Source organism: Schistocerca americana, chromosome 4, assembly GCF_021461395.2.
Source record: "Schistocerca americana isolate TAMUIC-IGC-003095 chromosome 4, iqSchAmer2.1, whole genome shotgun sequence".
NCBI classification, from domain to species: domain Eukaryota; kingdom Metazoa; phylum Arthropoda; class Insecta; order Orthoptera; family Acrididae; genus Schistocerca; species Schistocerca americana.
This window is the reverse complement of record NC_060122.1, coordinates 148,602,253-148,627,163: the sequence shown is the minus strand read 5'-3', so window position 1 is coordinate 148,627,163 and position 24,911 is coordinate 148,602,253. Positions and strand designations below refer to the sequence as shown.

At 37.7% G+C, this 24,911-nt stretch overlaps 1 protein-coding gene across 1 annotated transcript in view; it reads right to left on the bottom strand.

The window, feature by feature from the left end:
• LOC124613311 (protein scarlet-like) overlaps positions 1 to 24,911 on the bottom strand; it is a 117,655-nt gene that overhangs the window by 16,918 nt on the left and 75,826 nt on the right. The window contains exons 10-12 of the mRNA XM_047142007.1: positions 15,373 to 15,478; positions 10,917 to 11,138; positions 3,107 to 3,245 (exon numbers count right to left, since the gene is read on the bottom strand). Coding sequence (XP_046997963.1) covers positions 3,107 to 3,245; positions 10,917 to 11,138; positions 15,373 to 15,478 — 467 coding nt within the window. The remainder of the gene's footprint in view (positions 1 to 3,106; positions 3,246 to 10,916; positions 11,139 to 15,372; positions 15,479 to 24,911) is intronic.

Below are 24,911 nucleotides of genomic sequence, written 5' to 3'. Positions count from 1 at the left end.
CATGAGTAGTGTTTACAAGGCCAGAAGAGCATCTTGTGAAACCGTTAACAGAAAGTTACACTTTGGCAATTACAAAGTGCTCATCTCTGTTCTAGGGAAGCAGTCTTCTCACGCCATATAGAATTCATATGCTTTCCATTGTGGGCCAGCCTAGTCCACTGTAACTAGCTATGATGTCACGAATGTTGTGCAATACGTTAAAAGTAAAGCAAATAATCTGAAAAGTTAATAATGTGTTAGGAGTGATGCTAAAATGATAATGTGTTAAGTTTCAGTTTACTAACTTTAACAGTTTTTGAAATTTGGATGTTTTATGTAAAAATTATCAGCGCAACAGGAAGGAGCTAGAAACTTCAAAGTTTATATTCGGATTCCTTTTTCATTGTAATTTAATGGAAACAGCATGCAGGATCTCACAAAGTAATATTTTAGTTGAAATTCATGATTTTCTGTTTTTGTCTCCTAAGAGTATCGAAGCAAGATAGATTAAGTAAGTGATTAGATAAAGTTAGGATGTTTAGATTTAGGTAGAATGGAGATAAGCTATAATAACAAAGATGTGAGAAGTTTTCGAAAGGTAGCTATAAAACCATAGCTGTAGCGTCTCTCCAAAGGGCAAGTTTAGAGCTCATCTATTGCATGCAGTGCAACTAAAATAATTATCTCGCCAAAAGTATTTAACCTCATCACATCAGAATTTTATTACAGATACTTACCTGTGTGCTGATAGCACAATTAAATTGAGAGCTTAATTGGCCTTCAGTGAATGAAGCAATTAATTATTTAGTAACTTGGAGTGGTGCTTTACTAGCATGAGCGGCTAGTTAGGAAGGCAAATTTTGTCAGCTGCGCCTTCGACGGTCAGCACCGCGGCTATATAAATAAAAGCACTGCGAGCTAGAGTCAGGCCCCAGTTCTCTTCTAGATTTGTATCAGTGCGCACTCCGTGTCAGAAACTGTGTCACGTTTGTGCAGTTGCAAGGAACAGCCTTGGATGCCATATTATGTAACTCGGTATGCACGTAACAATCACATTGGGGTAAAGTGTTAATTGTGGAATGACTCCAGTGATTTATTCTCAGTTTGCGTGTGTCGTATTTTCACATGTCGCCACAGGACAGACCTTCTATCATTACTAGTGTGGTGTTTGATGAGTGTTAACATCAAATTTTGGTGAGCATTCACTTTGAACATTTACATCGATAATGGTTATTGAACAGTTTCATTATCTAGGGATAACAGGATCCACGCAATAGACTCTGAACAGCTCTGATAGTACAATAACTGATAGTGGCATTGCTTGGTTAAATATTTATTTGAAACTTTTTGCTTTATCATTTTCAGAATATAGTGAAAATTGTTACAGTAAACTGCATTTTCTATGAATCCCAATGCCAACATTGTAGTTAGAGAGCCTGTGTTGAGAACAACAATACAATAAAAATAAAATTTTTCCACCCGCTGTCCCACACTGTGTTCAATCTTAACTCAACGTGACAACAGAAAGATTAGAGAAAAGACTCATAGCACAATGTTTGCATTACAGTCCTTGCAAATAGTTAAGGGAGCCATGTCACAAGATTTTTTAAGAGTCTCATTTGGCTACATGTAACATGAACACTTTGTTACTATAGTAAAGCATTTGCACTGTAACAGATGTTTCTTGTATATGAGTGTTGAGAGGAAGAGTTACAGATGTTAAGCACCATTACAGATGTAGCCACTCAACATTTAGCTCTCTCTCCACTGAGGTCATCCTTTCTTTGCAAGCTATTATCCCTCAGCGCAGAAACATCTGTAGCTTTGAAATGTTTAGTTCTGAGATGTAGGAGGAGGGACATTTTTATTACTAAGACGTTCTGTTCTCCACATGTATCCTACACCTGTTTACATACTCCCATAAGATGACAGATGTCTTAACTGCCCAAGTTTATGTTATAGTTGCCACATCTTTTAATTGAGGTGATAACTAGAAAGATATTTTATATCTTTGAGACAAATTTCAAAATTTGCGTCTTCATTAAGTAAGACATAATGTCTTCCAACAGGCAGTACCAATATAATGAATATGATGGCTTTGAAACTGGTATTTGGAGCCAGTAACTGTTTTTAATAAAATATTTTTCTTTTGGAGATTGTAGTGCAGCTGTAGATTTCAGTACAATACTCTGCTACTCCTTCTCTTCCTTCATTACTACCGCTGAACACAGTGAGCAGCTATGTGTTTATTGTGCTCCTGCAAGTTGTTCTGTGCAGTTCTGTCCGAAAATATTAACTAATTTTAGTGCCCAGCCAACTCTCCTAAGCTTTATGAAGTAGAAGCCTGACAATCTGTGCCGGCCGCGGTGGCCGTGCGGTTCTGGCGCTGCAGTCCGGAACTGCGGGACTGCTACGGTCTCAGGTTCGAATCCTGCCTCGGGCATGGGTGTGTGTGATGTCCTTAGGTTGGTTAGGTTTAAGTAGTTCTAAGTTCTAGGGGACTTATGACCTAAGATGTTAAGCCCCACAGTGCTCAGAGCCATTTGAACCATTTGAACCTGACAATCTGTTCTTTTTCATTGCTGATGATTTACTGAAAGAGATTGTGTAAAACTATTATTTATAGAACCTGTTTTTAAAAATCTGATATTGAAGACTATACAACTGAAACATTTTTTAAAATCAGTTATAAATACTACCCAGTGTCTTGCCCAAACTGCTGACAGTGCTTTTCTTAGCATTTTTTTTTTTAAAAAGAAGACCTATGGAAATATAATTCCATTTAATTACAGCATCATATTTCAGGGAAAGTGTAATAAAACTGAAGTATGACTCAGAGGATGTTCAGTGATAAGAGTTTCATGCCAACAGCCATCCACTTCTTTGATGGGTAGCTTACACTGAAGCTGAAAGGTTTATTTCTATTTTTATTTTTATTTTATTTATTTATTTATTTTTCATAGATGTTTTAAAATCCTTCCTCCAACTGAGATTCTTATTTTCTGTACCAACTCACAGTTTCAGATTAAAGGAATTTTCATCTATATTCAGTCATAATACACAAAGCACTTGCTAAGTACAGTAATTGCTGTGTGTAGTGTGTCATTAGAATGGTGGAAGTCCTTACCATAGGCTAGTGCACCAATGGATATCAACAACAGTGGACCCAATAGCATGAAATATCCAACCAGTCCTCCTACTGGGAAGTCAGCGAGTATGAAAATAAATCCAAAAAATACTGCTGTTTCAATTACAGTCCTTGGCATCTGAAATAGGACACACGTCCCCATTTATTTTCTGTTTCAACCTTTTCCAAGTAAAATTATTTTGTCTTACACTAAATATGATATTTACTCAAAAGCTTTACAATATTTAATGGAACTTTTATAGTTTGGTACCCTATAGGATGCCATATGATACAATAGGCATAATTTGCAGTGCAGTGACATATATTTCAAATGCTTTATTAAAATGTTTGCCTTTATAACAACTAAAACTGGCATTATATGTGCTGCAGTATAATAGGAATAGGATCTCTTAACTTAGACAAGACCGACATTTATTTAAAAAACCAATTTTGAGCTATCCAGGTAGTGAGTGCACAGCATTTTACATCAATGATTAAATCCATTGCTAAAATACTGTGGACAAAATAGGAGGAATTCTTATTATTTCTTGACAGTTATTAGTGTATTAATGTAAATATTAAGTGGACTGTAAAGATAAACAAACTGAGGATCTTCCCTACTAATTTATTTATGTTTTTATAGTCTATGCCAGTAAAACTAGAATGAAGCAGTTCCACAATCATCAACTATTAATGCTGTCTACAATCTTTGTTTCTTACAGCTCTCTTACTATATACTTTGCCTCATTTATGATCCCTGAAAGTCTTTCTTCTTAACTGAACCTACATAAAACATAGAGGGTGACTCACATAAGCCATAACACCCCTTTCATTTTATGAACAGCTCCAGATATCGAAATGAGGTTTCCAAAAATGTTATAGTATGCTAGGGATCATGTTTCTTTGGTATGTGAGAAAGTGTCTTAACTCTTGTCTCACTTGAGATATTGAAGCAAGTATGATCTTTTTTTAAATAGAATGATATATTTTTAATGGCATCTGAAAACATTTGAAAAGATGAGCACAGTGATACAATGCTTGGTAATAATAAGGTTGAAACTGAAAAGGAAGCCAGGGGAATCAGCAACTGCATTGTAAAGATGTTCACCACAGGCAAGGCTGTCCTATCAAACCTTTTGACTGTTTATTTGCTGCACTGTAGAAGCAGGAGGGACTGTCATCTAACAGCAGGTCATTTCTGTTTCAACACACTTTGCATGCAGACATGTACACCAATGATAAGAAGTTAGACATTCTACTTTTACATGGTGAATGGCAGCACATATTGCCAAGGTATGTGGGATCAACCAGAGGAGTGTCACTTGCATCTTGCATCAACATAAATTCCACCCATATCATCTGTCACTAAATAATGCACTTGGTGGACATGATTTCAAAAGTTGTGTATAGTTTTGTTGGTTTGCTCTGCTGCACTCAAGAGATGTCAGTATGTTGTCCAAAGTGTGCTCTATACCAACAAAGGAACTTTTATGAACCATGGTAATGTAAATTTACATAATGTGCACTACTGGGCAGCTGAAAATGCACCCTGGCTTCATAAGGTATATCGCATTTTGTTGAGAAAAGAACCTTATTTCTTCTCAATAGAGATCAGGTGCTGGCAAAAAGCAGTAAGTTTAGTTCTCCAATACTTAGATTTATTTCTGAATCTGGAAGTACTGTTTACACAAGAACTCAATTGACCAAGGAGCTTCTAAAAACACTAAAGAGTAAATGAGCGAGAGTTGGAACTCAAAAAAAAAAAAAAAAAAAAAAAAAAAAAAAAAAAAAAAAACATTTTGCTCATATATGATGTTGATTTATAATTTAACACAAAACTTCTTTTTAAATACATTAATGAAAAGAATTTACTTTAACACTTTACCTTGTTAAATTGAAATCAACAAACAGGAAAACCCACAAAACAAAACAAAACTGAGTTTTACAAAAATCCCATTTGATTACACAATATCTTATGAAGATTAGAGCTTTGGTCATGATGTTCGCTACCTGCTCTTCAGATGGAATTTGATGAACTCAAATTCTTCCTTCATAAAGTTTTTCATGAATAAAGAAATCCAATTCAATTCAATTCAATTTATTAGCGTCCTTGTAGTACATCATCGAAATGATATAGGACTTGTCCTTGATGGCTATATGTTCGGTTCGGCGATGAAATTCTGGATTCTCTGCCAACTTCACTATTGCTTTATTGTCAATTTGGAGAACCAGAATTTCAGATAGTCTTGTTGTTTCTCTGAATAGATGAGTTAACCAAATAATCTCCTCAGCAGCTTCATTTGTGGCAAATAGTTCAGCTTCAGTTGTAGATGTTGCTAGCATGGTTTGTCGCTGACTTAGCCATGATGTCGCCCCTCCTGCATAGTTGATGACTACTCCAGATATTGATCTGCCTGCTTTTGAGAAGCCTCCAAAATCTGCATCACTGGAGCATTCCACAGTTGTGCTCTTTCCTCTTGGTTTGTATGTAATTCCATATTCAGTCATTCCTGATACATAACAAAAAACCCTCTTTACTCTTAATATGTCATCTTCAGTGGTATTAATGAGAGATCTTGACAGAGCACTTACGCTGAAGGCTAGGTCTGGTCTTGTGCCAAGCATCATATACATTAATGCTCCAACTGCTTCTCTATATGGAAAAGACTGTTCTACCATGTCATCTTTCCCTGACTGTGAAACATCTGTAACTTTCAACACTGTGGTAGAAACTGATTTACACTCTGAAAAGTTGAAACATTTTCAAATTCATTGTGCATAAGCCTTCTGGTGAATCTTGATACAGCCATCCTTGTCATGTCCAATTTTCAAACCTAAATAATAGTTTGCAGATGCCATTGTGATCTTGAACTCCTTTTGCAAGTTCCAGCATCTTGGTGCTTGTTTTAAACCATACAGCGTTTTCTTCAATCTGCAAACTCTGTTGGTACCATCTTCATAACCTATTGGTTGTGCCATATAAATGGTTTGCTTAAGTTTTCCATACAGAAAGGCTGTTGACACATCAAACTGTCTGAGATACATTCTTTGAGTGGCAGCAACACTCAGATTAGACCAAATTGTTGTCATTTTTGCAACTGGACTAAAAGTTTGACTCTTAATCTACACCTTCTCATTGACTGAAACCCTTGGCAACCAATCAAGCCTTAAATTTTTTGATCTGACCGTCTTCATTTGGTTTCAATCAAAACATTCACTTACATAGTATTGCCTTGGCACCTTTAGGTAAGTCTTCAACCTCCTGTGTTTCATTTTTGATCAGAGATTCCATTTCTTTGTCCATTGCTTCTTTACATTTGATGCTGTCTTCATGTCTAAGTGTACCCTTGTAGGTTTCAAGAACCTCAGTTGTGACAAAGAAATCTTCTGTTATCATTGCATAATTATTAAGGTCTCTTTAATGATGAATGATCTCTTAACTTACTCCTATTTCCTCTTTGCAAGTTTCCAGAATGTCATCATCAGAGTCTTTGTCTGAACTAGTTTCATGCTCCATACTATCTTCTGAGTGTGTATTTTCCTCACTCTCTGATTGATTTTTAATATACTCTGGACCTGCAATGGGCTTTTCAACAACTTGAAATGGTAGTGTAATTTGTTCAGTTCACCAACCCAGTTTTTCTTCAAATTGTATATCTCTGGTCAGAACAATGGAATTACTTTCTTTTATCCAAATCCTGAAGCATTCATCACCATCATAATCAATTAGATATCCTTTCACAGCTTTCTTGTCCAGTTTCCTTCAATTTTCACTTGGAATGTGTGCATAATATGTTGAGCCGGTAACCCTAAGATGTTTAGTTAGAGGCCTTTTTCCGTTCCCACAACTCTTAATTACTGACACCTTCCACAGATGACTTCCCTGTCCTGGTCAAGGTGTAAATTGCTGTTTTAACCAATTCAGCCCATATCTGCTCTGGATAAGTGACATCTGGTTTTGAATACTTAAGTGTCCTGGCCATCTCAACAACTGTCCTACCCCACTCACAAATACCATTTTGCTCAAGAGTATAGGGAGCAGTCAATCACTGTGTTATACCATTTGAACTTAAGATGGATCTAACCTCTTTATTATCAAACTCCTTGCCATTGTCACTCAGCATCTCTTTAACAGAGTACCCCAATGCCTTTGTGCGCCAGAGAAAATCTTTGAGAATTTTACTCCACTCTGATTTTTCTGCGGCAAAAGAACCATAGCAAAACTTGGTGAAATGGTCTTTGAACAAAACAAGGTAACATTTCTTCTGGAATGACTCATGAAAAGGTCCACACAGATCAGCTGATATCAACTCAGCAGGCCTTGTTGACTTTTCTGTAGTTCCAAATGGTAGACGATGCGCTTTCCCACATTTGCATGGTTCACAAATCTCTGCCCCTTCCTTAACATCAATGTTAAATTCCTTTTTGAGTTTTGTTTTAACATGATGTTTGTCTTGATGACCCCATCTCTCACAAGACTGTTGAAGTACATCAAATCTATCTTCCACTGAAAGATTCACAGTTGCACCCTTTCTGGCACTAAGGGCTTAATTTCTGTTTTGTATAAAGTGCAACCAACTTTATGATTTCCACATGATCTCACTCTGCCACCAATTGTCAAAGAGCAATATGTAGTACTTGACTGAAACATACTGTATTTGGCAAAGAGTTTTCGGGCTTCCAGCCAGGTGGCGGTGTCTTCAAACTGCACTTTGAAGACACAGCCACCTGGCTGGAAGCCTGAGAACTCTTTGCCAGCTGTATACACCAGGAAAGCATACATTCACATATACTGTATTTGCTACAATCTTGGGCACCTAAAACAGAAATAAAGTTTTTGGAAATTTTTGGTACATACCAGACATCAGTCAGGGTCAACTCTTCACAGCTGCTGCCAACTGTTGACAGAATCTGAATTGATCCTCTTCCTGTTGCTTCTAGAGACTCCTGTCTAGTGGCCTTTATACAGCAGGGATTGTTGAGTGCTTCAAAGCTGACAAAGTAATCAAGACTATTTGTCATATGTTTCATTGCACCATTGTCAATCCACCAATTGTACCCATCCACTTTTAATGAACAAGCCTTGCCACAAATAGTAAACAATGCTACCATTCATTACTACAGTTTTGTCCATGTTTTTCTGCACAGTTGTATTTTTAGCTGGTCTTCCATCAAAAATCCACTTCTTACAATATTTGATCCAGTGGCCCGGTTCTTTGCAATAGTTACATTTTCCTTTAACTTTGAATTTGTTAGTTTTTATTTTGTTTTGTATGCCTGATTTGACTACTGATGCCTCTTGTTCAATTTTATCACTACTCTCTGTGAAATTTCTCTCAAACATGCACAACTGTTCCTTTAATTCATCAATGTTTTCTTATCATCTTTTGTTAATAACATCCAACTTAATTTAATGGAATCAAAGCTTACAGGTAGAATATGTAAAATTTTACATACCAGTATCATTGTTGTTCAGTTCATTCCACAGACTTGTTAACTTCACTATGTGTGTGGAGATGTATTCCCCCCGAGTCCAATTAAATGCAAAGAAATCTGAACAAATCTTGAACCTGGTCCTTTGATGATGCTTTGAAATTCTGCTTCAATGCCTTCCATGCTTCAAGAGCCGTTTCTTTGTCCATGATCTTCTGATACACAGTGTCTGTAACTGCACATGTAATCATCGACTTGTTCGCTTTACAATAAAAATGTGATTTGGCTTTAGGATCCTTTATTGCTGCATCATTAGCACCTTCAGACAGTGGTTCAGGTTTTAGTAACTTGCCATCAATCACATCTAAAGCTCCTTCATGATAGTCAATTAAATCTTGTATTTTTCTCTTCCACATTGGCCAATCTGTTTCACTATTCACCAGATCCATTTCAACTCTAAAACCAAAAACACACTCTCAAATATGCATTAAAAAAATGTATCTGTCACTTTTTGCACACGTTTTTACATACGTAACTGGGACCCATAATCTATTGTATTTTGTTGAGAAAAAAACTTATTTATTCTCAATATATATCAGATGCTGGCAAAAAGTGGTGAGTTTGGTTTTCAAATACTTAGATTTATTTCTGAATCTGGAGGCACTGTTTACACAAGAAGTCAAAAAAAAAAAAAAAAAAAAAAAAAAAACAGAGATGAACTAAACATTATGCTCATACATGATGTTGATTAACAATTTAGCACAAAATTTCTTTTTAAATACGGTACATTAATAAAAAAAAATTGCTTTAACAAGGTACAATAGTAAATTCCACTGCATGACCTTACTTTGTTAAATGGAAAAACATGCATTCACATTCTTATAACATTCTGTCTGTTCTTCTAGCAGAGGTACAACTGGGTAAGCAAAATGGTATGTGGTTGTAACATGACCACTGCGCAGATCACTCTTCCTATGTTGCAACAAAAACACTGAATGAGAAGTTTCCTGAAAATTGAATAGGATGGAGTGCTGGACTACATTGGCTGGCCAGATCTCTTGATTTAACTCCTCTTGATTTCTTTCTATGAGGAGCACTGAAAGAATGAGTTTATCTTAAAGCCCAAACTATGCCAGATGATATGTGCAACTGAATCACCACAGTATGCAATGGCATATCATCTAGTGTACTTTCATCTGTTCATCTATCTCTCAAACAGTGACTAAAAATGTGCCTTGCAGTTAATAAAAACAATCTGAGCACCTACTTAAGAGAAGTATTTATTTTGTGGGTGACAAGTTGGCAGTCATTCTGAATAAGCTGTTTAAGTGTATGACAATTTTGTAACACATTTTTCTGACACATTTATAGACACATTGGTCTGACAGCAGGTTATTTACTTTAAGTAGCACTCAGGTGTCTCCATGCACAGACAGGTCTGATACAGTTATTATTATCATTCCAAATCTAAGGAAGATAATACAGTGTAGTTTCCTTTCTCCCTTGAATAGGGTTGTCAATCATTGTGAAGTATGAATACCAATGTTTCTGCTTTGGCTTGGACAAGTCAGCAGTAATGAGATGGTTTAAATGGAAAATTGCCTGATGAAGCTGTAGTTGTTTACACAAAAACCTGGAAATGTACACATATTTGAAATAGTTTTCCTAAGTCCCATCTGGTGCACCAGAAGCTAGCATATGCCATAGTTTCATATACAAAAATCATAGCTGATCCTGTATCTACATCATATACGAAATGAGGTTTTATCTTAGTAGTGTAGGCCTGTCTTACTGCATATAGTGACAGATCATTGCATGAGAGCTCTGCTTGGTGATGTTTACGTCACAGTAGCTGACTCTGGCCACATCGCTTTCCAATTTTAGTAGATTTGTGGGATTCTTTTGTGAAGAGTCTCAACCTCAAAATTAACAAGCCTTACATCATTGGAATCATCTTTCCAAGCACTTTTGAGTGTTGTTAAAAAAACATATGTCATTCCATTTTAAAAAATAATACTTGCTTCAATTTCTCAATTGATACATCACTGACAATCTCTGCACTGAGCACCCGTAAGCTCCTCCTTGATTGATACAAAAGTTAAGATGCTTTATCACACACCAAAGTACATGCCTCTTAGCATACTATAATTTGCCAAAAACCTCATTCCAGTACCTGGGGCTGCTCATGAAATAAAAGGGGTGTTACATTTTAACATGACTAATCCTGGTAATGAATGAATATTACTCCATTCTTCCAATTTGCAGTCTATATTTAGTATGTGTTTTACGTGTATAAGCTGAATCAGAATGCACTGCTGTTACACTTCTCACAAACTTAGCACACATTGTAACAACTAGAAGTTAACAAACTACTCACCGCTGCTATGACCTTGGAAATGTAGTATGCTGATGAGGAGTATAAGTTGCTTTCTCTTAGAAATATAGGAATTTCATATGGGAAAGTGTAGAGCACACTGTATGCACTATAGAAGAACATTTCACTAGAAAGAAGATACAGCAGCCCCCTGAAGTCTTGCATTCCCTCCTGAGTTTCTGGACTGACACCCTGGTAGAAAGTGGCTACAACTGTTGTGGTAGTCTGAAACAGATCATATTGAATCATGCAGTTATATAAAACTGTGCACTCAAACCATTAACCCAAAACACTATTTTAAATGTTCAATATATATGAGATCATTAATAGTTTTGTTCGGTCATTGCTTGGCAAATAATGAAATACTCAGAAAAATGTGAGACTATTATCTTCATTTCTGTTCTCCAGATTTTATTGTTACAATTTTTCTCTTCAAAATAAAGTGAAAACAGCTATACACTCTTTCCAGTTTAGTACATGTGCTCTATTTGTAATCAGCAAACACTGTGTCTAGTAAAGTTACCCTTAGGAACACAATTTTTGGTGACCTGGGTCACATAAGTGAAATGAGCACCTACACATTAATATGTGACAACTTCACTGCTTACAGTTATTTGTTAAGACACTAAGCATGAGACCAGCAGCAGAAATAATGTCATGTAGTTTCTGTAACAATAACTGTCATGTTCAATTATCCATCATCATTGTTCACCATGAGGGACGCTCTGACAAGCTCAGGCATTACTACCGTGGATGTAATAGTTAACATGATTGCTGCAAAGATGCTGCTGCTTTTCCATGCAGTGGTTTGCTCACTTACAGAATCAGTTCACCATAGTTCACATTAGTTCTGATGATGTTAAGTGCACAGCTATGCTATAGTGACTCTTTATTACTCCACAAAGCTGCATGCACTACCAATCTCAGTCTTACTAACTTTATTATTATATATCTAAAAACAAAGATGATGACACTTACCAAACAAAAGCGCTGGCAGGTCGATAGACACACAAATAAACACAAACACACACACAAAATTCAAGCTTTCGCAACAAATGGTTGCTTCATCAGGAAAGAGGGAAGGAGAGGAAAAGACGAAAGGATGTGGGTTTTAAGGGAGAGGGTAAGGAGTCATTCCAATCCCGGGAGCGGAAAGACTTACCTTAGGGGGAAAAAAGGACAGGTATACACTCGCACACACACACACACATATCCATCCACACATATACAGACACAAGCAGACATTTGTAAAGGCAAAGAGTTTGGGCAGAGAACTTTATTATTATGCTAATATGTCAGTCACAATAGCTGGTGTAAAATTCATTTTCATACAATCATATCCAACGTCCTTCTTCACAGCAGAAGCTTTTATTTGGTGGAGTATGTCTTCTCAAAGCTGTTCAAAATATTGATATGCCTTATGGTTAGTGGCCAAGATTCTTGTTCAGATGGGAGCATTGATCTTATAAATGTTTTTCTACATGATTAATTCAGAGGTGTGACATAGAAGCCTTGAGAAAGTGATTTTGTTGGGGCAAAATAAGTTCCATTGGCTATCACTAGTAGTTCAACTTATTTATCATTGCTGTGGTTGATGGTAACTCCTAAGTATTTAAATAGCTCAATTTTCTCAAGTTCACCCCCTAGTTATGGTTACTGAAATCAACATCTTCCCTATGTGAATCCGTCACAAACCAAGTTTTTGATCTTATATTCACTGATAGTCAATCCCATGTAACGAATAATTCCTCCATTGCCTTTGAGCTCTTTTGATTGTATTTATGTCAGTAATGGAGGACAATTAAACTTCTTGGCTGATCAAAGCTGTGTGGCAGAATGGGATGTGAACCTGGGACCTTCATCTTTTGCAGCTAAGTGCTCTACTGGCTGAGCTGCCCAAGCACAGCTCATGACCTGCACACCCAGCTTTACTTTCATCAGTACCTCTCTCCTACCTTCCATACTTCATAGAAGTTCTCCTGATGACATTGTAGGAACACTTTGAGAAAGGTAAGCAGAAAAGCTTCTGGGAATTTTGATAGGCAACTGGTTGAAGAAGAGCGATGAGGGTAGGTAAAAAAAGTAAAGTTGTATGGTGTAAATGTTTGGGAGACCCTAAAGGGCAATAATTGGCCAGTTGGCTGAGCACCTGCCTGCAAATTCAAAGGTCATAGGTACAAGTCCCAATTCAGCACACAATTTTAATATGCCAGGGAGTTTCAAACCAGTGCACACACCATTACAGAATGCAAATACTTTCTGGGAACATAGGCCAATGTTTGCACTGATCTGTGGATGATCACCCCTTGCTCAGCAGCCAAATTTTACATATCACATATTCTAGAGCTAGTGTTAGCATACTTCACTGTGAATATCCGATGACTCAAACAAGTTACTACGAATACTTACCATTTTTCTTATATTGCTCAATGCCACCTACAACAATCTCATCAGTTTGTCAGGAGTTACCATTTCTCTTATCTCTTAGTAAAATCTTTCTCTACTCACATTATCATATACAGTTTCAATGCTGTTGCCAGTCTCAAACCGAATTCTTTTTTCTAATGTTTACATCAATGTGAATATCTGCCTCCTGTTGTCTTCCCAGGAGAAATCCACTTTTATATGGACCATTCTCACTCTGAATGACTGGAAAATACATTATAACTCAAGTTTAGGCATAGTATTTGTTGTTGACAAATATGGCTGTACCATATGTGGTTCTCTCCCAACTGAGGCCATCTGTTCCTCTAAGCACAGATGTATCTGTGTCTTGGAGATGAGACCTTTACATGTGCTATGAGTCCCAGGTCATCTATATAAATCTTGCAACTACTACTGCATTTATTGGTGAGGTTTTACTAGATCTGTTGCCTTACATTGCACTTGAGATTGTAGGCATGTAGCAGTTGACTTAGAGGCGGTGCGGTGCTCAATTCCCTTGACAGACTCTGTAGTCTTTTGCTTCAACAGATGGGTTCTCTTCAGATTTGTCTGACAGTGCTAGTGAAACATAACTGGACATACTGAAATCTCCCTTTTCTTTGTTTCCACAAATTTGTGTGTCAGTCTTTCTTATGCTGCTGGTGTTAAATACATAGTCACACTGGTGGCTTGATGTTTGCAGTTTTTATTGCTTTGGTGCAGACAGATATTTTTTTGTGTTGTTAGACCTTGCAACAGTTGATCTGGTGGCTACTGGTTTGGGAGCAGTGGTCTTCCAAGTACCTCAGACGAACCATCTATTTGTTCTTGAACTACTTTTCTATCCCTGTATAGTGATTACACAGTCTTCTTAGCTGTTGACAAGTGAAATGAACTGAGGTGGCAGCTTTTGAACTGATTACTTTCTCCACTTCATTATACAGCGCTACATTATTGAATTTGAACTCCTGCACTTCCATTTATATGGGGAAGTCATGGCTCCATACTATGTGACTGTTGGAGCATTTCACATACGTAGGTGGAGTTGTGCATGTGATACCTAGCAAGTGGTGAGCTTTGGCACTGTTGCCACACTAAGCTGGCCTCTTATAAACCAAATGTTATTTTTTCCACACAATTTGCGGTTGAAACACTAAAAGACTAAAGTAGGCTTTTTCCTTCTTTTTTTAACCTAATAGTGGTTTGTTCTGTCTTCACAATCATTTTGGATAACTCAAGTTCCTTATTCCCTGAGACATGTAACTTTGTTATGTTATACCTCGCAGAGGTTACTGTAGTTCATTAAACTGTGATACTTGCAAACTAAACCATCCACAAATGCAGGAAGAATATGACTACCAAATCCAAATCCAAATGGCTAGCAGAGTTCTCTGTTGTGTTTGCCATTTATAATGATTGAGGGGGCACCTAGAGCTTTATGAAAAGACTATTAACATGTGAGCATTGTCTCCAGAAAAATGAAATCTTGCAGTCTATATTGACAGCAGGCATGGATTCTGCATCCAGTTTTAGTATCACTTAAATTTATCTGTGGTGCTCCACAGACATGTGCTAATGTTTTTTTTATGGACAATAAAAGGTTCTACAAGCAGATGTCAGCTGTAAAGATATTCCATTATTTATAAATTTATGAACTGCTTTTTCTTTCTTTTTTTTCTTAGTACTTTGTTTCCTTCAGAAATTCATACAATACAATACTGCAAAAATTTCTCACTATAGAAAACATCTTGAGTACTGTTTCTAAAATAATCATAAGGCACAAACTGTAATTTCCTTTTTAGATAGAAGATAGACATTTAGAGAAGAAAGGAAATATATAATGTTTCACTGAATAATCAGGACGTTTAAGGTGGGATGGGAATACTTTTAAAAAAGTAGAAAAAGAGGGAAACATTTGTGGAAGGAACTGACAATTGATAGGAATTCTACGATATTATACAGCTTGACAGGAAAACAAAAGATTATAAAATGTAGCAGCCACTTAAAATAATCATAATAACATGCTGACACTAACCAAGAACATAATAATTTGGAGAGCATGTCCAAAATATGATCTCCTGGAATCTTTCATTGAGCGCCATATCAACCAGTAAAACTGAGACAGCCAATTACAGTGGGATCTACAAACAAAATGATTTCATCCATAAACAGTTCAAAATAAACTAAAATAATATAATTTAGATGCCTGGAATATCAAAGAGTTTATATGGTAACATAAAGTTAGTTCATTACATTAAAATTATATGATGCACAGTGAAGGAATCTGTTCGTATACTTACAAGAATTAGGGATACCTAATGGGAGATTTTCAGTTGTTTCTTGAAATAAGTAAACTCTATCATGTTACCTGTTTGGTGTGCTTAGCAAAATATGTTCTGTGCTGACCTCAGTATTAATTTTATGAAAGATTTGGAACATAAAGCATTACTGTTTCCAATAAAAACACTAATATATGAGCTATACTGTCAATCTTCGCAAAAGCGATTGGCAACCATTCTGGTAGCTCAGATGTGTGTACACCCTACATGACCCTTGTATGCCTCAGCATCACAAACTCACCCTGCCGCAGTAACAGATGGACACCAGGCAGTGGTACTAGTGCTAACAGAGACCTCAAATCCCAAGGTACCTATTCACATTTGCCACACACAGGACCAGAAAATAGTACCATGAGTATTCCACCACTGGTCACTATAAAGGTCGGTGCCAGAGCTACACAAGTCATTGCATCCAGCTTTGAGAGAACCTCCTAACCTCCGAGTGGGTGCTATTCACCCCATCATCTTAGGAAACTCTTGAAGCCCATTGTAGGGACTGCCACCACTGTATTCGGCCTTCATCAATGTTCCTTTGGCACAGTCAGGCTGTATTCAGGATAGACTTTTCTGCTCATATGCTGGTGTTATTCAGAACAGCTTATTCAGACAGAACATTTTCCATACAAGTATATTTGTCTATGAAGATCCTAATTGTGTTACTTTGTCAGACTCTGGAATCATCATACTGTCAAGTCTTCATACCTGTGAGACACTGTAATTATGATTTTGTTATTATTGTTCAAGCAGACATTTGATTCTTTGGTCAATAAACTTTTGTAAACTTTGTTCACTGTTTTCCCTGTGCTGGTGTGAGCAACATATCAGTATGGAATGAATTAAATCAGTGCAACCAAGAATGAGCAACTACTCTAATATTATAACATATTTACTAACACCAACATTTTGAGCAACAGTGACCATGTGAATATTGTGATCAAAGACTACAAATAAAGAAGTTCAGTTATAAGAAGTATTTTTCAATAATGGGAAAAACCATTCTTGTTGTAATCTTCAGTTGTAAAACTGATTTGAAGGAGCCATCCATGTTAGTATATCCTGTGCAAGCCTCTTCATGTCTGAATAACTCCTGCAATCTATATGCATTTGAACCTGCTTACTGTATTCATGCCTACATCCTCTTCTACAATTTTTACTTGTCACACTTCCCTCCATCATAAAAAATGACTGTTCCTTGATTCCTCAGGAAGTGTGTTATCAATCGAGTCCTTCTTTTAGTCAAGTTGTACCATAAACTACTTTTTTCCTCAATTCAATTCAGCAGCTCCCATTAGTTATTTGACCCATCCATAATATCTTTGGAATTCTTCTGTAGCACCACATTTCAAAAGCTTCATCCATGTTTCACTTCCATTCAAGGCTATCCAGACAAATACTTTCAGAATAGACTTCCTAACACTTGAATTTCAATTAAATGGCAACAGATTCCTCATTTCAGAAATTGTTTTGTTGCTACTATCAGTTTGCATTTTATATTGTCTCTATTTATTTCATATTGTCTCTATTTTTAATTACCATTATTTATTTTGCTGCTGAAATATCAAAAATCATCTGCTGCTTTTGATGTCTCATTTCCTAATACAATTCCCCCATCATAGCCTGATTTAATTCAACTACATTTCATAACCAATAAATTATGACTGAAGTCCACATTCAGCCCTGTAAATATTTTCCGCTTTAAAATCATTGTCTTACCATTATGTAACCTAGAGTGGTGCCACCTAATGTCACTATGGAAACAAAATAGCTGGCACAACATTACTGTCAACTTCAGTGGCAGCACTACCCTGAGGGGATTTGTCATTAGGAGCAGAATCTGATGAGATCACACCAGAATCCATTGTACAAGCTGCACCAGTGCCAGTCTAAGTCAACTATGACATGATTGGGGAAGCATACAGTGAGTGTGCCACTGGTTTAGCTAACATGTTTATATTATGGACTCTGTTTGCCATAGGTACAGTTTGGACTGAATTTTGATTTGCAATACCGACTTAAGATTGCTTGCACTGTTTACAAGGGGCATGTTGTATGTATTTCCTGTTGTGAATAAACTGGGTTGAGTCCCCAATGGTTGTGTCATTTCTGTAGTTAGGCAAGTTGTTCAGTAACTTCTTAGAAAAAGATGGAAAAACAGATTATTTTGGGGATTTTTTTAAAAATATAATCCCCTTTTTACTCTACACATTATTCCAAGTGTAGCTCCATCTTTTTTAAGCCATCCAAAATGTAGAATTTCAGAACATCTGAAAAATAGGCATCTGTTGGGCAATGACCTCATTGTTTAATGTGAACCATCCATCTGCAGAGGTGTTTTTCTCAAATTTGGAAAGAAAAAAGCACACTATGGATCTAATACAGTGAATACGGTGAATGTTGCAATAATTTGAAGTTTATTCCCTGTCTGATTATCAAATTTGTGTATGTGTGCTCATGTACATTGTCATGATAGAAGATGATCTGCTTCTTTTTCACATGAGGATAGTTTTCCTCAATTTCTTTGCTCAGTGGTGCAATAATGATACACAATACTCTTCAGTTATTGTCTGTGCTTTTTTCAAGTAACTGACATGGATGATTCCACATACATCCCAAAAACCCGTGCCCATTACCTCATGCCAATTTCACCATCTTTGCCTTCTTCAAACCCCTTTGCCTTTAAAAACCTACTTTTCTGATTGTTTCTTAGTCTCTGGACTGTGGTTGAATCCATTTTTTATCCACAATCATGTGTCAAATCAGAAACCCAACAGGATTTCAATGGACAAGTGACAAAACATCCTCGGCATTGACTATACAATTGTGTTTACTGTCATCTGAGAGCAAATGTGGCACCCATCTTGCTGAAATTTGTTTCATATCCAATTTTCTGTGCAAAACTGAAAATACTGTACCTTGCAGTATGTGTGTACATCAGCTGTATCGTGCACTTTGATTCATTGATCATTCGAAACCATATTGTGGATTTTGTCGGTCCTTTTCCAGATGATCATTTCCATCCGATGTCCTAAATTATGAAAACCATTTCTGATATGTAACTATGAAAATAGGTTTATGGAGAGCTGAAGTGGTATGTGATTATAACACATTATATAGTCCTATCATTTCTCCAAAATTTCTTTCTGTGGGCTGCTTGAATTAATCCTAGCTGACTGCACCTTACATCCCTGCCGCCCTTTTAAGGCCAAAATCTATTTATGCTCTTGTAATACAATAATAACTGAAGCTAGGAGTTCCATCCACAATTAAATCTTAAAACATGCATGCATCCATCCATTATCAGATAACCAAACACGAGATGACCAAAGAGATCCATTCCTCACATTTTAGTACAAGATCAGTATTCTGCTGTGAAATTTGTTATTCATAATATCCATGGAACAGTCAGTTCAACCGAGTGAGGTGGCGCAGTGGTTAGCACACTGGACTCGCATTCGGGAGGATGACGGTTCAATCCCGTCTCCAGCCATCCTGATTTAGGTTTTCCATGATTTCCCTAAATCGTTTCAGGCAAATGCCGGGATGGTTCCTTTGAAAGGGCACGGCCGATTTCCTTCCCAATCCTTCCCTAACCCAAGCTTGCGCTCCGTCTCTAATGACCTCGTTGTTGATGGGACGTTAAACACTAACCACCACCACCACCACCAGTCAGTCCAACCATCACAACTAACGTACTTCTAAATAAATGTCATATTAATGACACTGTATGTTGTATGTTGTAGAGGCGTTTATTAGCATCAAAGACTATATAACCATATTATTGTGGATAAATACAAACTCATTAATGAGTTTACATATGTTAGAAGTCTAGTTGAAATCAGTGTATGAATCAATGTTAAGATGCCAAAAATGCAGCTCATTGAATTTGTGAATTCTGTTTTGTTTTATGAGAGTTGACTGAAAAGTAATGCCTCCATCTTCATAACTCTTCAACAGTTGGCAGAATTGGTATGCAGCAGGTACTGCCTTGTTCAGTAGCCTCTTCTCTACACTCCAGTTGTCGAGAAGCCTTAGCATTGAACGGTTGTGTTGTTACAGTGTAAAGTATGGTACCCTGCACAGATGGTCAGTCAATGCGATTAAAGCTATGCGCAGTCATTGAATTCTTGACAGCAGAACGTGTCACCTGAAAGGAGATTCATCAGAGAATGAAAGCAGTTTATGTTGATTGTGTTGCTGTGAGTACTGTGTGTCACTGGGCTATTAAGTTTAAAGATGTTGAGGTGGGACCATCTGACCTGCAAGACAAACAAAGAGTTGGGTGACCTGTGACAGCAACCATGGAGTTTCACAACCAAAATGTTGAGAGATTGATTCAGGATGGTTGTCATATCACTCAGAGAGAAATTTCAAGCACAATTGGTATTTAGAAAGAACACATGAGTCACATTATTACTTTGCTTGGCTATTGGAAGATCTGTGCATGACAGGTACCCTAGATACAGAAATACTTCTGAAATGAAACTGCACAAACTTGAAATTTGCCAGGAATTCCTCTTGTGTTACTAGAATGAAGGCAACACCTTTCTCCATTCAATTGTGACAAGAGACAAAATGTGGGTACACCATTATGACAGAACTGTGAGACTATGGTTGTGGAAACAGAGTGTTGACTTCTTCTGTGTCGGCTTCAGAAAACTTGTTCTTCATTGGCAGAAATGTATCCAATTGGCTGGTGATTATGTGGCAAAGTGAATATTGGTAATTAAATATCACATTCTGAGGATTGTTTCTGTGTTTGATTTATTAAAATATCCCCATACAAACCTAATTAACAAAGTTGGAGGCATTACTTTTCATTCAACCCTTGTATAAATAAACTAGATGAGTACCTGGTGTTGCTGGAGTATGCATTTATTCTAATATTCTATTAGTCTGTCTCCCCCTTCCCCTTCCTCTGACCATCTCCACCATCCCCTTCCTCTGCCCACATCTTCCAGTCCTCACTCTATTCATCTCTTCCTCCCTCTCTCTCCATCAACTTGTTCCTACATTTCTGTCCACCTCCTCCTTCTCTCTTTGTCAATCTCTTCCTCCCCCTCTCTTTGTCAATCCCTCATACTCCTCTTCTCTCCCATCTCTTCCTCTCCCTTCTCTCTGTCAATTCCCACTACCTATGTCCATCTCCTCCTCTTCCTGTCTGTATCTGTCTCATCCTTACCCCTCCCTGTATGTCTATCTCCTTGTCCTCCCTTTTCTATCCAAGTGGTCACACTCACTTGAATAGGAGGCTGGTGGTTGAACCTGTAAGTATTTCTTTCCAGATTGTAACTAATATGTGTACCAAATCTGATTGAAATTAATCCATGTGTTTAGGATGAGGATTTTACCCGTGGTTTTTCTTACATAGGCATATGTCAAATATATTTCACACATATTTCACAAATATTTGTACACATATCTCACCTGTACATCTAGTGAATTTTGCTCTCCAGTTTCATTCTCAGGCAGCTCATTGTTTGTGATGTATCTCCTCAACTACGTGCCTACATGCTGTATGGTGATATAATTTTGCAGGTACATCCAGTATCATATATAGACAGAAGGGAGAACGAGGAGATGGACAGAGACAGGGGAGGAGGAAATGGACAGAGAGCAAGGAGAGAAGGAGATGGACAGAGAAAGGGAAGAGGAGGAAATTGACACTGACAGCAGAAGGAAGGCAGGCACAGTGATGGGGAGGGGGAGATGAACAGGATGAGGAGGAGGAGGAGGGGGAGAGGGGGGGAGGAGGAAGAGTTGGAGGAGGAGATGGACAGAGGAAGGGAAGAGGGGGAGATGGACAGAGAGAGGGTGGGGAGGAGGAGATGGACATGAAAAGGAAAGGAGTGGAGATTAACAGGTTCTTGGGTGGAGGAGGTGGACATAGAGAGTGGGCAGGAGGAGATGGAAAGAGAGAGGGGGAGGAGAAGACTGACAAAGATAGGTGGAGGAAGAGATGGCAGTAGAGGGTAGAGGAAGAGATGAACAGTAAATACCTGGGCAATGCTGGGATTCTCATCCATACTGTTGAGAATAAGTGTGTTATACTTTTTTAAGGAAAACTTTTCTTGCTTAATTTTTTATAGCATGTACTATTTGTATGAAGGCCTCCCAAAAGCAAATTATGTACATAAAATTAAAAAAATAAACAATTTTTTTCAGTATAAATGAAAAATGAGCCTTTGCAAGGTCATCTTTAACAAATTGGACCTCCCCTCCCCCCTTTTTGACAAAATCCTGGCTATGTCCTTGCCCATGTCTATGGCTTTTCCAACGTTTAGTGGACAACATGAAGGGTGGGACACTTACTGCCGAAGATTGCTGTTATATGTTTTGGTTTTTCAAATTTCCAACTCAGAAAGACAAAATACCGTGTTATTGTCAAGATATCCCTAATTGTTTCACCTAATACAGAAAGTGGAGCCCTTAACAAGCCTAGTAGAACTTTGTTTTCTTTATTAGAAGAATTTTTTTTGGAAGGAACAAGAAAAAGAAAATGGGGCCCCCATCAGCTTTAAGATGATTAGGCTGCCAACCTACATGTAATAAGTAGGATCTGTAAATTTAAAATGTTTGTGGGGACACAACAATGCATACTCTGTAATCAAGGGCATTATAGTATTTCACTCAGAAGTGAGAAAAAATGTATTGAGTAAATCAGATCCTTCTATGATAGAAGAAATGCAAATAGTTCATGCCTACAAAACTGCCCACTCAGCTCAGAGTTCATTTACACTGGAAGAAGATGCCACCATCATGTGGTATGTTACACCACCTCCAGCAGGGACCTCATTTGCTTTGCAGTCCAGATGGCTGTAAACAACTATAACAGTGGTGATGGGCCATGCCAACAGCACCTCCATTGTCCATCTGTAAATGTTGTTTCCATGCACACAGCATGTGCCCCCATCAAGGAATGTGTGTGGCAAAAGAGAACATTTGCAAGAGGGGTATTTTAGGAGTTCCATGGTAAATGTGCCCCAGCCTGCACAAGTGGACCCAATGAGTGACAGTCTACAGAAGTACAGGTTTCTCACAATGTATACAAGAACATGTACTTAGATGTGTGCATTGGCAAACATGCTCCAAAGCTACTCTTGGACAGTGGTGCTTTTGTGTCCTCCCTAAGCCAATATACTTACTTAAGTTTAGGATTTCCCACTATGCAGGTGGTCACGACAAATACACTGGTGCCCAGAATTAAAGCAATAAACCAAAGTTTTGCAAGGTTGCATTTATGTTGGCACAAAACAATATAATCAAGTGACAGTGAAGTAGAAACAATATAAAGAATACCGAACATAAACAACTGCTACATGCATAATGGTAGACAAAAATGTTCTTAATTTTTTTCAAAATTAACAGATTTACACATTCTGACAATAATTAATGCATTCAGTATGAGGCGTGACCACCACTGGCAGCAATACAGGTCTGGCAAATGATGGGGCATGCTGTGAATGATGTCACCAATCCCATGTTGAGGCAATAATGCCCATTCTCCCCGCAGTCCTGCTCACAAGTCTTGGAGAGTGGATGGTGGATGCTGACATGATGAAACCCATGTCCCTAGTGCATCCCAGATGTGCTATATGGGATTCAAATCAAGAGAGTGAGCAGGCCGCATGGTGCATGGAGGAAAACATCAACCACCCGTGCTCTATGAGGTCAAGCATTATCATCGAACATCACAAAGTCTGGGCTCACAGCACCTTGCAACAACTGCACATGAGGTCTGAAGGTCTCATCATGATACCTGACAGCAGTTAAACCTTGCCAATTTCATGAAGAAGTGTTTGAGTGGTCAACATAATTCCTGCCAATGCCATTAGTGAACATGCTTGATATTAGTCTCTTTTCATAATGGTTGTATCTCAAAATCATGTTTCACATTCCCTCCAGATGCAAATCCATCAAGAATCACTGTCCAGACCAAATCCGGGCTCATCTATGGAAAGAATGTTGGCCTACTGTTCGACTGTCCAGGTGGCTTGTTGACGGCTCCACTATAGATGTTCCCTTCTGTGAAGTCGCATCAGAGATACATGTACAGTAGATCTGCAATAATGAAGGCCACTCTACCAAAGCCTTCTGTATGTTTTTTGGCTTGATACAACAAGTCCAGTGAAAGCTGCGAGGTCTGATGTCAGTTGCCATGCAGTACCAAGATGGTACTGTCCTGCCCTTACAGCCACATAATGGTTCTCTCTTTCTGATGTTACATGTCGACAGCCCCACCCTGGCCTTTGGGATAGCAATGTTTTGAGATAGACTCTTTCTACACTTTTGGATTTATGGTTCATGAAACAGTGCATGCCATACACTCCAGAGGGCCTTGTGCTCCCTGAAAGACTTTTTAGGGTAGGGAGGATAGAAAGAAAGCAAATTTTAAGAGAGGTTAGAACTGAGACAAACCTTCAGTTTGAGAAAGAAATCAAAAAACATAATTCCAGCTTATTACATCAACATAAACAGCCATTGGTTAAGAATTTTCAACAGTCAGCAGATATTTTAACTCTACCCAATTTTAACTCAGTCGATGTGAAATGTCAGCTATCTTTATTACATCAATATATTCGAGGACTGAGAAATAAAATTAATGAATTAACTATCTGCATAGATGAATTAGAGTCTTCAAACCCAGCTGACATAATCTGCCTCTCTGGACTTCATGTGACCACTGGTATAGAACTTTTAAGTGTTACAGGGTTTAGGTTAGCATGTCACTTTTGTAGATCAGATATGGAGAAAGGAGGAGTTGCCACATTCATCAGGAACTGTCATAAATTTAAGAACATAGAGATTCCTAAATTTTGCCTAGAACAGCATATGGAAGATTGTGCAACAGAATTATAATTTCACAAAAAATCCTTCATAATATTAAGTGTATATCGAGCACCTGCAGGTAACTGTAATCTGTTTGTAAACCACCTTGAAGCTGTACTGACCCATTTAACAACCAAAAACAAAGAAATAGTGGTTGCTGGTGATTTCAATGTAGATTTCCTTAAAGACTCTCCCAATAAGAACTCATTTGAGTTAGTAAAACTATCATTCAACTTAATTCCCAATGCAAAGTTCCCCACTAGGATAGCCACTTGCTCACAAACAGCCATTGATAATATCTTTATAGAAAAGTCCAATGAACAAAATTATATTACAAAACCAATAGTCAATGGCCTCTCAGACCATGACATCCAGTTCCTTCTGTTAAATGTTAACACTGAACGGGATA